The sequence below is a fragment of the Eriocheir sinensis genome, chromosome 1 (genome assembly GCF_024679095.1).
Source record: "Eriocheir sinensis breed Jianghai 21 chromosome 1, ASM2467909v1, whole genome shotgun sequence".
Classification (NCBI taxonomy): domain Eukaryota; kingdom Metazoa; phylum Arthropoda; class Malacostraca; order Decapoda; family Varunidae; genus Eriocheir; species Eriocheir sinensis.
Genome location: NC_066509.1, coordinates 4,515,961 through 4,530,831, shown reverse-complemented (window position 1 = coordinate 4,530,831; position 14,871 = coordinate 4,515,961). Strand labels below are relative to the sequence as shown.

General features: G+C 43.5%; 2 protein-coding genes across 3 annotated transcripts in view; one reads left to right on the top strand and one right to left on the bottom strand.

Annotated features, from left to right (window-relative positions):
* Nucleotides 1–506: 506 nt before the first annotated feature.
* On the top strand, nucleotides 507–10,382 carry LOC126983875 (protein disulfide-isomerase A4-like). The gene is made up of 12 exons (XM_050837067.1): nucleotides 507–697; nucleotides 1,885–2,020; nucleotides 2,672–2,874; nucleotides 3,479–3,636; nucleotides 3,912–4,040; nucleotides 4,393–4,612; nucleotides 4,796–4,929; nucleotides 5,373–5,529; nucleotides 5,772–5,934; nucleotides 7,714–7,784; nucleotides 8,162–8,520; nucleotides 9,192–10,382. The coding sequence occupies exons 1-12, from the start codon at nucleotides 613–615 to the stop codon at nucleotides 9,249–9,251; spliced, it is 1,875 nt and encodes a 624-aa protein (XP_050693024.1). The 5' UTR covers nucleotides 507–612; the 3' UTR covers nucleotides 9,252–10,382.
* The window catches only part of LOC126983762 (uncharacterized), an 84,113-nt gene continuing 79,212 nt past the window's right edge, over nucleotides 9,971–14,871 (bottom strand). Inside the window, exons 7-11 of one of the 2 annotated variants that reach the window (XM_050836882.1) lie at nucleotides 13,700–14,863; nucleotides 13,249–13,345; nucleotides 12,861–13,054; nucleotides 12,152–12,278; nucleotides 9,971–11,788 (exon numbers count right to left, since the gene is read on the bottom strand). In XM_050836882.1, the coding sequence (XP_050692839.1) occupies nucleotides 11,640–11,788; nucleotides 12,152–12,278; nucleotides 12,861–13,054; nucleotides 13,249–13,345; nucleotides 13,700–14,863 (1,731 nt within the window). In that variant the 3' untranslated portion in view covers nucleotides 9,971–11,639. The remainder of the gene's footprint in view (nucleotides 11,789–12,151; nucleotides 12,279–12,860; nucleotides 13,055–13,248; nucleotides 13,346–13,699; nucleotides 14,864–14,871) is intronic. The other variant, XM_050836952.1, reaches the window with a different exon arrangement.

The window sequence follows — 14,871 nt, the reverse complement described above, 5'->3', positions numbered from 1 at the left end:
ATATGAATTAACCCAAAAATACACATCTCCAGCCTAAATTAACACTGAAAACTAACAAATAACCGAGTATAAAACGTGTATGGATGAGCAATAAGTTAAAATAAGCAGTGAGGAGTAGCTGGGACCATATTCTCAGACGGTACGCCGCTGCCACACATTTGACAAGGATTTCGTAGGAGTTTGGGGCATTGCCAGGGGTACTTTTATGATAATGGTGATAGTTTAACCCTTCTTCTGTACTATGAACGTGATAAAACACTCATGAAAACCCGATTAATCACCTATTCGCCCTTTGAAAATAGCTCCCGGCCGTGAGGCCGACCAAGTTGGAGGTCAAAGTTTAACCCCAAAATACACATCTCCAGACCAAACTAACACTCAAATACAACAAATAACCCAATATAAAGCTTTTCCGGATGCGTAATAAGTTAAAATAAGTGATGGGATGTACTGGAGAGGTATATTGAAGCAGTACGATAAGAGTGGAGGCGGTGGCACTGAGGAGGCATGGCAGCAGGAGGGTGGAGGCGGCAGTGACAGGTGTAGTAGCAGGCGTGTGGTGAACGTGTCAGGAAGGAGCTCTAAGGGGGCGGTGCCGGCACTCACACAGACATGCAGCTCTCGGCCAGGCTCTTCGCAGCTCTCCTCCTCGTTGGCACCTTCTGGACCCAGGCGGCGAGGGGGGAGGAGGAGGAAGGTGGGTCATGCAAGTATAGGTCTGCCTCTAATTGCTTACCTATATCATCGTAAGGGCTGTTAGCTATTTGCTTTTACTTATTTCATGTCTTATATGTCTAATGGTATTTATCTAATTTATTGAAGTTTTTATACCTAACCTAACTCGTGGGTGGTGGTCAATTACCCTAACTCAACCTCCTCCCCCTTAATTTTTATCTAAAGATAAATATAGATAGTCTAGGCAGTCTAATGCTATTTATCTAATTTATTGAGTTTTTATACCTAACCTAATCATGGGTGGTGGTCCTTTGCCCTCACTCAACCTCCTCCACTTTATTTTTTATCTAAAGGTAAATATAGGAGGTCTGGGGGGTCTAATGCTATTTATCTAATTTATGGGTGGTGGTCCTTTGCCCTCACTCAACCTCCTCCACTTTATTTTTTATCTAAAGGTAAATATAGGAGGTCTGGGGGGGTCTAATGCTATTTATCTAATTTATTGAAGTTTTTATACCTAACCTAACTCGTGGGTGGTGGTCCTTTGCCCGCACTCAACCTCCTCCCCCTTATTTTTTATCTAAAGGTAAATGTGTAGTTTAGCTCTGCCACCTTGAATACTACATACATCTTCACATTATGGTTGGAGGGCAAAGACAAAGGCCCTTTAACTATAATCTGAAAGCACACATCACACACCCTTGTCTCACTCCAACACCAAACTTCTCAGCCAACACCCCATACCCACTTCACAGAGGCACCAGTCTCAGACCTCTGACCCCTTCAAGAGATGCCTTCCTCACACTCAGGACACTCCATGAACCCCTCCAGTCAACCCTGTCATTAGCCTTCTCCAGACTCCTGAAAAGCAGCAAGCTACTTCCTGCTTATTTTTTTTTTTTTTTTTTTTTTTTTTGGTAGTGATGATGCCTGTTTTACATGTCATCCACACTATCCTCAGTGTTTACCATCCATGCTCATCCACTCCTGAGGTGACCAGTATTTTAGTTTGCATTTGCAGAAGTAATTTTTGCTCATGCTAAACATAAACCATAAATTTATGTATAATTTGTTTCAAACAAAAATACACTTCCACTACTAAAAAAATAATGGCTTATGGAAGTGGCCAGCCCTGATGTTAATTATATAGTAGTTGTCTGTACAGTAAACATATGTAGTTGTGGTGGTGATGATGGTTTTGCTCTGCAGACATTCCTGTGGTGGAAGGCTTTGGAGGAGAAGTCAAGATAGCGGAAGAGGATGACGTGCTGGTGCTGACAAACGACAACTTTGACCACGTCGTGAACCCCAAAGATGCCATCCTGGTGGAGTTCTATGCACCCTGGTGAGTGCCAGCAGGCAATGACTGTGTGATGGTGAGGGTGTTTGAGAATGATAATTGTTTGACAGTAATTAATGATTAGATTCTTGGTGATTTGTTCATTTGTCTTGTTTGATGGTAACTTTTTGCTTGGCAACTTTTGATGGCTGACTAATGATTGTGGTGACAAATTAATATGTATCTGTTTGCTAGACATTAGGTATTAGCACACCATGATTATCTTTGCTGATGATGGCAAATAATGATTGATGATAAAAGGACAACAGTGATGCTTGGTGATGATTGATGAATGATTATAAGAATTGGCATTATTCAGTATCATTAAGCAGTTAGCATGTTTGGGCTCGGGGAAGTGATTGTCCCTATCTTCCATAGTGTCATCCCTTGCATCAAAGGGTAGCATGTGACCTTAGGAAAATGGTCCCACTCCCTTATGGAGATTTAATGAGGAACTCTCTTAAAGAAAACAAGGCTGACACATACAAGAATGTATGGAGCCTGTCAAATGGAGTAGAGTAGATTTTACATGAATGTTGGGTGACCATATTTAACACCAGATGTCTTGACTACAACAAGAACACCAACACTCAACACATGACAGCATTTCAATAAAAAAAAAAAAAAGTTAAAAATGAAAACTACCATCCCTCTCAGGTGTGGCCACTGCAAGAAGCTGGTGCCAGAGTACGCTGAGGCAGCCAAGCAGTTGAAGGAGGAAGGGATCCGGATAGCCAAGGTGGATGCTACCGTGCAGGAGGAGGTGGCCAAGCGATATGACATCAGCGGCTACCCCACCATCAAGCTTTTCAAGAAGGGGGAGGCAGTGGAGGACTACCGAGGTGCCAGAACTGCAGGAGGTGAGGCTCTGCACTCTTGTTGTGGTCTTTATTATGGGTTGAGGATGTATACAGTCCATTAACCCAAGTTCACTGGTCTGATAATCCCAGTAGTCCAAAATCTTTAATCAGGAAATTGCTATAATCCATAAAAGCCCAACTATTAAGATTCCAGAAAGTTATGCATAAGAAATTCTCGTGCAGGAAATAACACACTGGGTTGACGTGGATGTTCCAGCTAAGGAATTGGATTGTGGAGAAACTCAATGAGTAAAGCATGATACTTTGAGATGGCTAGGACATGTGGTGATGAATGAGGATGACTGGATGAGGGGAGCGTGTGAGGGCAGGGTTGAGAGAGAGGGTATCGCCAGATCACGAGTAAAATGAATCAATAGAGTGAATGATTATTGAAAAAAGCGAGTTGGCAGGTTAGGATGGAATGTGCAGAGAGGAGTGCCAGAACAGGAAAAATAAATTCCTGTGAAGGAACGGGATCAGAAACGAAATATAGGTAGTTTTTATGTATGTTAATGTTCTGTTTGTCAGTCATGTATTGTAGGGCTTTACTCTTCCTGCTGTTAGTAACATTGTTAACCCCCTTTTCCCTCCCCATCTTTTGCAGCTATTGTGGAGTACATGCGCATGCATGGCGACCCCAACTACGCCCCACCACCCTCTGCTGTCCTTGTCCTCTCCACGTCAAACTTTACAGAGACCATCAACTCAAAGAAACTCATTCTTGTTGACTTCTACATCACAGGCTGTAGACACTGTGATGCTGTGAGTACCACTTGGTGGTATAATAACTGTGTGGTGAAACTTGTTAAATCATGTACTTACATCAGGGTTTTCACATGAAGGTATTTTTGCTAATTCATACTCACTATAACTATTACTGTTCATATCAAAAGAATATATTAGGAAAAAATGGAGCTGAGGCGTAATGAACTATCATCAAAATAAAGATTGATATATTTATTTATTTATTTATTTATTTTTTATTTATTTATTTTTTTGCTTTGTTTATTCAGGCTAATTTTGCCTCTCTTCTGCAGCTTATGCCAGACTTTGAGGGGGCGGCGCGAGAACTGAAAGACGAGGGCATCGCACTGGGCAAAGTGAATGGAGAGCTGGAGAGGGAGCTGTTCAAGAAGTTTGATATCACTGGCTACCCAACACTTATTGTGAGTACATGGGTGAACATCATATATCATTTGATACAGAGATAGAATAAGGGTGATTAGTGGAGGACTCAGAATTGACTGGGAATTTCCAAACACATTATTCCTCAAGTGATGGATAATTATAATTTGCAGGAATTTGTAGTTAAGAGGAACCTCAAGCTTCATCAATACTGTTATGTAAAACTTTTAACATTTCATAAGGTGTCTTATTGCTGTCATCATTAAAGTATGGCCATACCAATCCTCTCTCCCAGTGCATGTCCCTATTGATTGATTGAGTGAGTGTACTATTCAAGTTTTAAAGACATTATGGTCCTATATATGCATGATAATTATGCAAGTCTCCCCACAGGTGTTCCGCAATGGGCATCAGTTTGAGTACAAGGGCCCACGTGACCAGGAGGGCATCGTGCAGTACATGCGGGAGCAGGCCAAGCTGCCATCGCGTCTGATCACCACAGCACTGGAGGCCACTAACAATTTTGCCAGGACGGACGCTAATGTCATTGGTTATTTCCCGGAGGAGAACGATATGTTTGAGGAGTACATTGGGGCAGCAAACGAACTCAGAGGTGAATGGATATCTGATACCTTTAGTTTGATCAGTAGTGCTACCATTTTCTCTGAACTTTTCCCACATCTTAACATAATTCTATGCATTTGTTTTTCAATTAATTGCTTTAGCTTTGTTCTTTAATGTAAATAATTGTAAGGTAAAGATATTATGAAGGTCTGATACTAATCATATTTTACAGGAAAGTTACAGTTCTTCCACACCTTTGAGAGCAGTGTTGCTGAGCACCTGAAACTGAAGGCCAACACCATCACCATCATCATGCCAGAGATTTACCACTCCCAGTATGAGGACAAGGTCTTCAGATACACTAAGGTAAGTCCACATGGATGACCTATACTTGTGTTGTTGATAAATAGTGGTCCATTTAGGTTTGTGCAACCTCCAGACATTACAGGATCAGACTTTAGATGAAGTTAAAAGGAGTGTCCATTCTTACTTGATATAGAGGAATGGTGGTTTAATTTTGCTTCAGTTTCATGTACTTTTCTTCCCCATCTCCACCATGCCAAAGGGACATTTTGAAATGATGTGGCAGCCTGCATCATTCCTTTATATTTGTTGTTTCACTCTTTTTTTTAACTTTATTTATAATACCTCATTGTTTGTATCACACCGCATACCTTACACACCTCATGAGAAGCATTTATTCACCATCTCTTCCCCATCCACAAGATATTTCTAACCTCAGTTTGAACTTCGAAACTTCACATTGTATTTGTACTAATTACTCTCTTTTTCCCTTCATCCCCCACCAGGCCACTGGGACCTACAAGGAGATGGCTCCCTGGATCAGCAAGAAGAGTGTGCCCCTGGTTGGCCAGCGTACCCGAGACAACATGGCGCTCAAGTACGAAAACAGGCCCCTTGCTGTTGTGTACTATGATGTCAACTTCTCCCACCAGTACATCAAGGGTGAGTGCCTGCCTGCCTGCTGCTCCTATTGAAGGGGAAGGCAGATTGTGTTGTGGGGAATTGAATGATTGAGGGCGTAATGGGTATCATGCACACTTCTACTTACTATTTTTATCTTGAAAATGTTTTCATTTTCTGCAGGTAATATTGTCACTGATTATGATGAAAGTGTACTGATGCATAACCAAGACAATGAATTACAGGGATAGTGAGGTATCTTTAAAAGTAATTTTTTTTCTCAGACACACAGTTCATTCGCAACAAGATCCTTCCCATCGCGGACAAATACAGGGACATCACCTTTGCCATTGCCAATGAGGAAGAGTTTGATGATGAGATCAAGAGTCTGGGGTTGGAGGACTCAGGAGAGTCAGTCAATGTTGGAATCTTTACTGAAAAGCTCAAGTGAGTCAACATACCTGATTGATGTATTTATCATTTTTGTGATCGCTTTTCAGTGCATACACAATTAATTTACTCTTCAATCTAAGTCTTTGACACCCTGTTCCCTCACAGGCACTTCCCTCCAGGGGGTGGCCATAGCATGTGTCTCCATCTCACTCTGTTCTGGCACGGTTGCCTCTCAATTCACTCAGTCCTGCTTCTTCCAACTTTCTTGCTCCAACTCAAACGCCACTGTCCACTCATACGCCTACAGCTCCACTCTGCATTATTCAACTTCTTTCAATAGAAGACCCTCTCAACAGGAAGTACACGACTCCAGACTGGAGGCTGCAGAACGCTTAACCTCAGACCTTGCTATCATTTCTGATTGGGGCAGAAGGAACTTTGTGTCTTTTTCTCAACTCAATTTCTCCACCTATCAACTCGACACAATCTTCCAAACACCTATCCTCTATTCTTCGACAACACTCAGCTGTCACTGTCTTCAACACTTAACATCCTCGGTCTATCCTTAACTCAAAATCTCAACTGGAAACTTCATATCTCCTCTCTCGCTAAATCAGCTTCCTCGAGGTTGGGCGTTATGTATCGTCCCTGCCAGTTCTTCTCTCCCGCGCAATTGCTATCCATATACAGGGGCCTTGTCCGCTCTCGTATGGATTATTCATCTCACGTGTGGGGAGGCTCCACTCGCACAGCTCTTCTGGACAGAGTGGAGTCTAAGGCTCTTCGTCTCGTCAGCTCTTCTCCTACTGATAGTCTTCTGTCTCTTAAATTCCGCCGCAATGTTGCCTCTATCTTCTATCGATATTTCCACGCTGACCGCTCTTCTGAACTTGCTAACTGCATGCCTCTCCCCCTCCCGTGGCCCCGCTGCACACGACTTTCTACTCATGCTCATCCCTATACTGTCCAAACCCCTTATGCAAGAGTTAACCAGCATCTTCACTCTTTCATCCCTCACGCTGGTAAACTTTGGAACAATCTTCCTTCATCTGTATTTCCTCCTGCCTACGACTTGAACTTTTTCAAAAGGAGGGTATCAGGACACCTCTCCTCCCGAAATTGACCTTTCTTTCGGCCACCTCTTTTGATTCTTTTTTGGGAGCAACGAGTAGCGGGCTTTTTTTTTGTGCCCTTGAGCTGTCTCCTTTGTTGTAAAAAAAAAAAAATCACCATACCAATCTACTCTCCTGACACCCTCTCCCTCAATCCTTCCTTCATACATACTTCATGAATTCCCTTTCATCACATGTCCAAACTATCTCAATGTACCACGCTTCACCCATTCAACCGCTCCACAATCCACTCCCTTCGCTGTCACACCCATACCAAACCTTTTGTACATGCTTTCACCCATTCCTTCTACTTCTCAATAACTTCCTTTCATTTTCCAAGTCTTGCCTCTTGCTCAGCATGAAGAAAGTTTTTATTTTCTTTCTTCTATCTCCAAAGTACCTCATTTGTTGGGAATTTCTTTGTTAAAGCAAGTTTGATTTTAAAAGTTTTAATTCTTTATTGTTTGATAAGTCTTAATTCTTTATTTCCTAAAGGTTGTGCTTACCTGCTGTTCATCACTTCGTTATGATTTTTTCCAGAGTTGCATTACATATACCAAGGATATATTTAGTGTTTCTTTTATTTTAGACGGGTAAATCTTTTCTAAATAGTGATGTGTACTACCACACTGTACCGATCACCTTTAAATCTGTCAACTTGCAGTTAAGATTTACAAAATTAAGAGTAGATACAAATTTGACTTATGCCATTTTTTGGCAGGTACCCCATGGAACCTGAGGAGGACTTCGGTACAGACGTGCTCGAGGGATTCTTGAAGAAATTCAAGGCTGGTGAGTTGTGTGTGAAGTGAGACAATGGTTCCAGAGATTAGATTTTCACTTGGTTGTGATTACTCCAATCCACATACCCTATGTTTTCCCTTTGCCTTTGATGGACTTTTTTCCTTCCTGTGTTATACAATCTTCCTCTTGTACCTACAGCATGTCTTCTCCATACTTACTCCATTCAGCAATTCTTTTTCCCCCACTCTCTAGGTGACCAACCTCCATTTCCACACACACCTATTGTATCATCACCCATTCTCCTGCAGTGACCAAATCCTCTCATGAAGTATTGAACACCCTTTCTTATTAATCTTTACAGGAAAATCATATTTTCTATACATTTCACTTGTTCTTCACTACAGAAGTTAAATTGATTTTTCCAGGCAAGTTGACTCCTTTCTTGAAGTCCCAGCCAGTGCCTCGAAGACAGGAGGGTCCGGTGAGGGTGGTAGTGGCCCGCAGCTTTGAAGAGGAGGTGATGAAGACCGACAAGGATGTGCTGCTGGAGTTCTACGCCCCCTGGTGTGGCCACTGCAAGAGCCTGGAGCCTGTGTACAAAAAGTTAGCCAAGCAGCTTGCCAAATCCAATTCTAATGTGGTGGTGGCCAAGTTTGATGCCACAGCTAATGATGTGCACCCAGGCTTCAAGGTGGAGGGCTTCCCAACCCTCTTCTTTGTGAGGGCGAGTGAGAAGGACAACCCAGTACCCTTCAACGGTGATCGCTCCCTCAAGTCACTCAAGGTAAGGTCATTTGTGTCTGTCTGTTTAGGGGTAGTGTAAGTAGAGTATCTTCACTAATCTAAATGCATCATTCTAAATAGTACTCGGCAGGGAAAAAAATAGGGAAAATTAAGAGGTATGGAAAAAACATTTTGAACTAGTGATGAATTAGTGTAGGAGGGAAAGTAGAAGTGACCAGTACAGCCATAGAGATTAATGCAGGGTTGCCACAGGGAGGGAGGTGAAGAGGAGTGAGACAGAGGTGGCAATAAAGTTGAAAGTAGTAAAGGTCCCTGGCATTGATGGTATGACAGCATAAATTATGAAATATGGAGGTGATGTAGATGTGGAACATTAGGAATAATGTTGTATCCATGGACCTGGGGAAGGGCTATGACAGGGTTGAGCAGAAGGGTTTATGGGATGTTGGAGGGCAGTTACTTGAAGGGATCACTCTCCCTCTCACCCCTTCTCTCGCTCCCTCTCTCAACATATATAGATTAGTTGTTCATAACAATTTTCTTAAGATGGCAAACCACAGAAACTAGCTACAAGTCTGTTCTCTTTTATGGTAGACATAAAGATACTTCACTTTATTGAAGAGGTTGTTAAAACAAATTTGATTAATTTTTTTTTTTGTTGTGTAATGATATTCAACATGTGGCGCCACTGAAACAATGCATATTTTTCAGGACTTTGTCACCCGAGAGGCATCCAGTAAAAAGGCTGACAAAAAGAAGGATGAACTCTAGTATTAAACAGCTTCAGGTCAAGGTAGTGTAGTGTAGCCAAGCTAGCAGTACTACAGTTAGGTCAAGTTTCTATGCTGTGATCCTGCAAGTGTTGTGCAAATGTTATGGAAATCAGTCAATTGAAAGGTTGTGTTCTACTTGTTTTGTCTTACTGTGACTTATTTGCACAAGACATCCCTATGGGAGCTTTTTCATATAGATCTGAGTTAGTATTAACCAGTTTCAAATGAATATACAGCTGGGCGAGGTCTACACAATATTTGTGTAGTGTGGCTATAACAGTGAATAGGGTTCAGGACACCCCATTCATAAACAATGTGCATACATTTTTGCTCTCAGAAGGTAAGGCTTTAGGGTTGTGTGGCACCACACATTGTTATTAATTAACCTGCAGCTAATCCTTCAGTGTGTTGTGCTTTATAACAGTAGCTGCCATGACCTAATGTAACGCGACAGGTTCTACAGACAAAGAAATTCATTCCAGGTTAATTGCAATGTTTGATTTACACAAGGAATATGGGAAATTTTCTAATTTTCTAAAATAAATTTATCAAATATGGATTATTTCATTGATCATTTAGTGCTGCAATGTTTTGTTAGTTTATACAAAATGGAAAGAAGAAACTTTTGTCAATGCATTCTTCATGAGATGCTGTCTTGGGTGTAGTTGGAACCCTCTGCACCCACCAACCCATGTAGTGTGATAAAACAAACAGTAGTTCAGTTATCAAATAATCTTGTAAAACACAATACTCAAAACAACACAATTTATGATCATGACAATCAAATGCATGAAATCATACACCATTTCATAAGTTACCAAAGGTATGCCTTTTAAAGTAGGTTTTGTAAGCATATACCCCAGTCATTTATATGAAAACACTGTAAATACAATGCCTAAATTGTCCAAACACAGTCATATCAACACAGCACTATTTACATATATATGAGCAAGGCCTCTGCATATGCATGGTTTCAACAAAAATGTCTTTTACGGCACACAATAGTGTTGTCCAATGGTGCAGAGAGTGGCAAGGGCTGAGTGTCTAGTGGCTGCCTGCCATCCCCTGCAGCTATCATTGTGGATGTGCTCCAATAATCCCAAGCATTGAAGTAGCCAACCAATGCCAATGTATATATGTACATAATCTTTGCAGTTTGGCCTGAAGCTGAACTCGGCACCCCATGCCTCCTTGCAGTTAAGCATTACATGTGGCCTTCACCTCAAAGCATAAAGTACTTTAATTCTGAAAGTCTTTGCCTGGCTTTTGCAGCCCCTAATGAGAGTGAAGAGTGCAGAAGTAATGAAGAAAGAAATATTCTCCCTGATTGTTATAATTATGGAACTTCAAAAAGAAGCAACAGGTATTGCTCAATATGAATCCTACCTAATTTGAGTCTCTTATTTTGCATTTCAGATACTGCAATATAGCAAATTCTGATATTCCAGTATTGCATTTTCTTGTGCTATATACTCTGCTATTGTCTCTGTGCTTCCCCTTTGGTTGAATTTATAGAATTTTGGCTTGGCTATGCCACCATCATAGTGATATCACAGTGGTGCCTGAATAATTTTTTAATAAATTATGCTGAGCTGTCATGGCCCATCACACCCCAGTGGCTGAAGCCCCCCAGCTCATGGCTTCAGAGGCAGCCACTCAAATCGGTGAATTAACAGAAAAGTGGCAGATGATTGTCAGTCATCACCTTTGTCTAGCGTTCGGGGAGCACATGACAGTGCCATGGCACTGGGTGAAAAAAGTATAAGTAGGCTGAAAATAAGAAGGTCAATTACAGTGAGTATTCAGTCTTTCAGAGCATTCACAGCTTTTGAAGTCAAACCTCGGCAATTACTAATGGTTCCATTACAGTCATTATGTTGTATGTAATGCTGGCTAAGTAAGTAATACTTTCAAGTGTATCTCGGTAATAATGCTTTACCTATCAAGCTTATCTTTGAAAAATAGTTTTAATGAAAAGTTCATAAAACTTTCTGAAGCCAATTTCATCTACATATTTTTTCTTTACTGCTGCTCCTGTTGTGCAGCTCTTGTGCCCACTGCACAATGACTGCATTACCATCTAAATGCGTGATTTAATTATTTTTTTTACTTTGTAACGAAGTTACTGAGACTTGGCTGCTAAATGACCCATTAGAACATGTTACTAATGTACAAAAGCAAGGGACCTGTTGAATCAGCCTTTGGATGAGTGTCCTCAGCAACTTACTGCACTGCATTCAAGGGTGCTGGAATGCATCAGGTGCTGACACTCCTCACAGCCACACACAACACCTCCACTGACACACCTCAGCGGGCGTGGACAGCCACCGCCTGCACAAGGTGATGTGTGAGCCTAATCTCCATCATTCACTTCAGTTTAACATTTTCAGTCCAGGATGAACATTAGTGCTTTAAGGAGGAACCTTCCCAATTTGCGTAGTGGCCCCTTCCTCTTCTTGGCAATGCTGGGCGTGTCATACACTGTGGAATCTAGGCTGATCTCGTCCAAGTTTGGTGCATTGGGATGGTGTCGACCTATTGAATGGAGAGTCAAGGGTTAGCTGGGTCAGGAGGCAGTAACAAATGATTAGAATCATAGTTTAGAATTTGCTAAATACAACGTACTGTGAACTGCATCTTTTGAGGAATGTAAATTTGTTATTGCTCGCTGTCTTTCCTGCAACTAGTCAGTGACTTTTGTCCTACTTATAGTACCTAAACAAAGCTGCAAGAAAAGGAAACCTGAAGCAGCAACAGGAAAACTGGGTCAGAATCACAACCAGAGTCTCACACTAACCAACCCAGAGCTCGGATTGGATTCACTTCTAGCCATGGGCAGAGGCAGAATCCCCCAGGCACTTGACAATTGTGATCAACTTTATAGTGTCAATGACTTACCATCTTTAGAGTGGGGACAGGCAGACTTTGCAACATTAGAAAACCACACCATGAAGTCCGTGTAGCGCTTGATTTCTTCATCGGAGATGCTCCTGTAACCTTTCCCAACAACCTCGAGTACGTCAGCCTGGAATGAGGATGAAATTTACTCATTCACAGATAATAGAATGTTGCTCAATAATTCTTTGTGAAATTACATTAAATCACACACCTGTGTGAGCAGGTGCTGGAGAGAACCTAATATAATCCAACAAGCTTGTTGGCTTGAAAAGAAGGGTCAATAACGAGTTATTGTGGAGAGCTGAAGGCACTTTCACATGGTGTGCTGCTGACTACCTGTTCAGCTGCCTATGCCAAGTCTTGCACACAAGCAAGTTTGACCATCAGCGACAAACCCGCATACATTTAAAATAATCCTACACATTAGGGGTTACATTCACTTCTTGAGTATTGATACTATGTGCACATAGATGTACACAAATATGGCAGACCACAGCCGAGCATATTTTTTTTTAAGCAAAGGAGGCAACTATGGCCAAGACAAGAAAAGTTAAATGAATCTCACTTAAAGTTGCCAGGGGATCCTAAGCCCCCTCATTGCCCCATGTAATTGCAGGTCTGATTTAGAAAGGGAACCACAACAGTAACTGAAGACTTTAGTTAATAAGCAAAAATACAAACTCCCCAAGGCCAGTTTCTTGTGGCATACCAGAGTGATAAGCTGGATACTGATCTCTCCAAGGTCGTCCAGGTTCAGGAGGGAGTTCAGTCCACCTTTGATCCCAGACTTTGCCTCCCCACCCTCTCCATACTCGCTTGCGCGGGCTGAGTCAGTTTGGTCGGGTCCGTCCTCAAGCTCCTGCAGCCGCTCATCTGAGTCAGTACGGCACTCCATCGTCTCTCCTTCACGCACGCACATGAAACAAACCACACAAGTTGAGGTATATTCTGAACTCTTAAAGGAACGTGTCTCACAAAACACAAAGATATAGACAGATTGAAGGCCTAATGTTCATGGTGAGTACATTTGAGCCGTGCCATGAACTATAATCTTGTTGGAAGACTAATTAGGCTGGTGCCTAGGGGTGAACACTTACCCGTTTCATTGCACGTTGCCGTGGACATGTCTGAGGAAGGCACGGTGTGGCCATCACTGTGGTCAAAAGAAGAGTCACTGTCTTCCTTCTTGTGGACCTGCCAGGGAATGATAGGCATTAGATAAATGCTTGGTGAAAAGCACCTTTGGTGATGCATTCCTATAAGCAGTTAATTTCTACATCAACTAGTTTGAATGACCCATTTAAGTGTATTTGAAAGCTAGGACGGTACCAAGTATGGGGAATGTACTACGACCCCCTTCAGACCATTACTACACATCTATCATTACATCCCTGCAATCAAATGGTCACTGCACATATGTAAGAAAACTGAACTATAATTTTTTCAGTCTTGCTATTTCATCAGTTCCTCCATTGGGTGTGAGATTTACTGCCTGAGTATGGGCAGTCTGTGAAGGAGTTGTTGATCAGACAACACACACTGCCTCACCTCGCTGCTGGTGGAGCCGACAGAGGCACGGCGACCACTGCCTGAGCTGGCCACAGTGCCATTGTTGCTGGAGGCCACGCTGGGGGTGGGGGTGGGGGAGCGGGTGAGGGACGGCGTGGGGGTGAGGGCATCCATGGGCTCGATGGGGGTGGACGTCTTAGTCACATCCAGGTCAGTGTCATGGTGCAAGAAGGACGCAAGACCGGTGGGCTCTTCCATGCGGCGTTCACGGTCACGGTCACGGTCCCTGTCACGGTCACGAGCAGGGGAGGGGCGGGCCAGCAGGCTGAGCAGGATGGCATTGGGTGCCCCATCCTGGTGTCTGTCATCCGGCAGCAGTGGCTCCGGCAGGCTGGACGGTGCCAGAGTGATATTGGGCGGAAGGTCGTCCAACGACACATTGGGGGCGGCACCACCCACGTCACCCACGTCCACAGTCAGTGGCTCCATGGTGGACATGCCAGAGAAGGCCACACGCCGACCCCTCGACCTCCCAGACTCTGACACCTCATTATCACTGTCACTGTCAATGGCACAATTATCATCCCGCATGGGCTCAGCGGGCTCAGTGTAGTGCAGCTCAAAGTCCAGCGGCGTGCCCACCCGCTCCTCCTCCTCTTCTCCCGTGCCCAGGCTCCCTGCCACGGGTTCCTCACCACTGCTGCCACACGCTGCCTCCTCCTCTGCCCCCACTACCTCTGCTGCACTGCCCATTTCTGTAGCAGCATCCCTGGGGCTGGACGGCTCTTCCCCAGTAGTCCTGTCCCCCCATTCCTCGGGTGCAGCCTCGGTGTGCTCCCGCTCCACTTCATTGTCACTGTGTCCGCCATGCTCCTTGGCGGCATCGTCCACTATTGCACTCACATCACCATTATCACTACTATCACAGCCTGATGAGGTCACTCCACTACTACTGCTCTCTGAGGGGGCGCGGGGCAGTGCCTCGGACTCCTCCAACCGCGAGGTGTTGTGGGCTTCCTCCATCTCCTCATTGCTCTTGGACAGACCAATGGCTGAGTCTGGCGATGGCACGCACAGCTCATCCCGTGGCCGCTCCTCCTGCCCACCCTCCTCTCCATCCACCACTGTCACCGGCGCTGCTGTCACCAAAGTGTCGTCCATGACTCGCGTCGGGGCCACCTCATTGGGCTGATTCATCTTCTGCTAAAGCA

What these genes read in the sequence shown, in the direction of transcription:
- LOC126983875 (XM_050837067.1), top strand. Translation starts at nt 613, where the DNA reads ATGCAGCTCTCGGCCAGGCTCTTCGCAGCTCTCCTCCTCGTTGGCACC. An exon ending in GTGGAGTTCTATGCACCCTG is followed by an intron (nt 2,021 to 2,671) that starts GTGAGTGCCAGC and finishes CATCCCTCTCAG; the next exon opens with GTGTGGCCACTGCAAGAAGC. An exon ending in CTCCCACCAGTACATCAAGG is followed by an intron (nt 5,530 to 5,771) that starts GTGAGTGCCTGC and finishes TTTTTTTCTCAG; the next exon opens with ACACACAGTTCATTCGCAAC.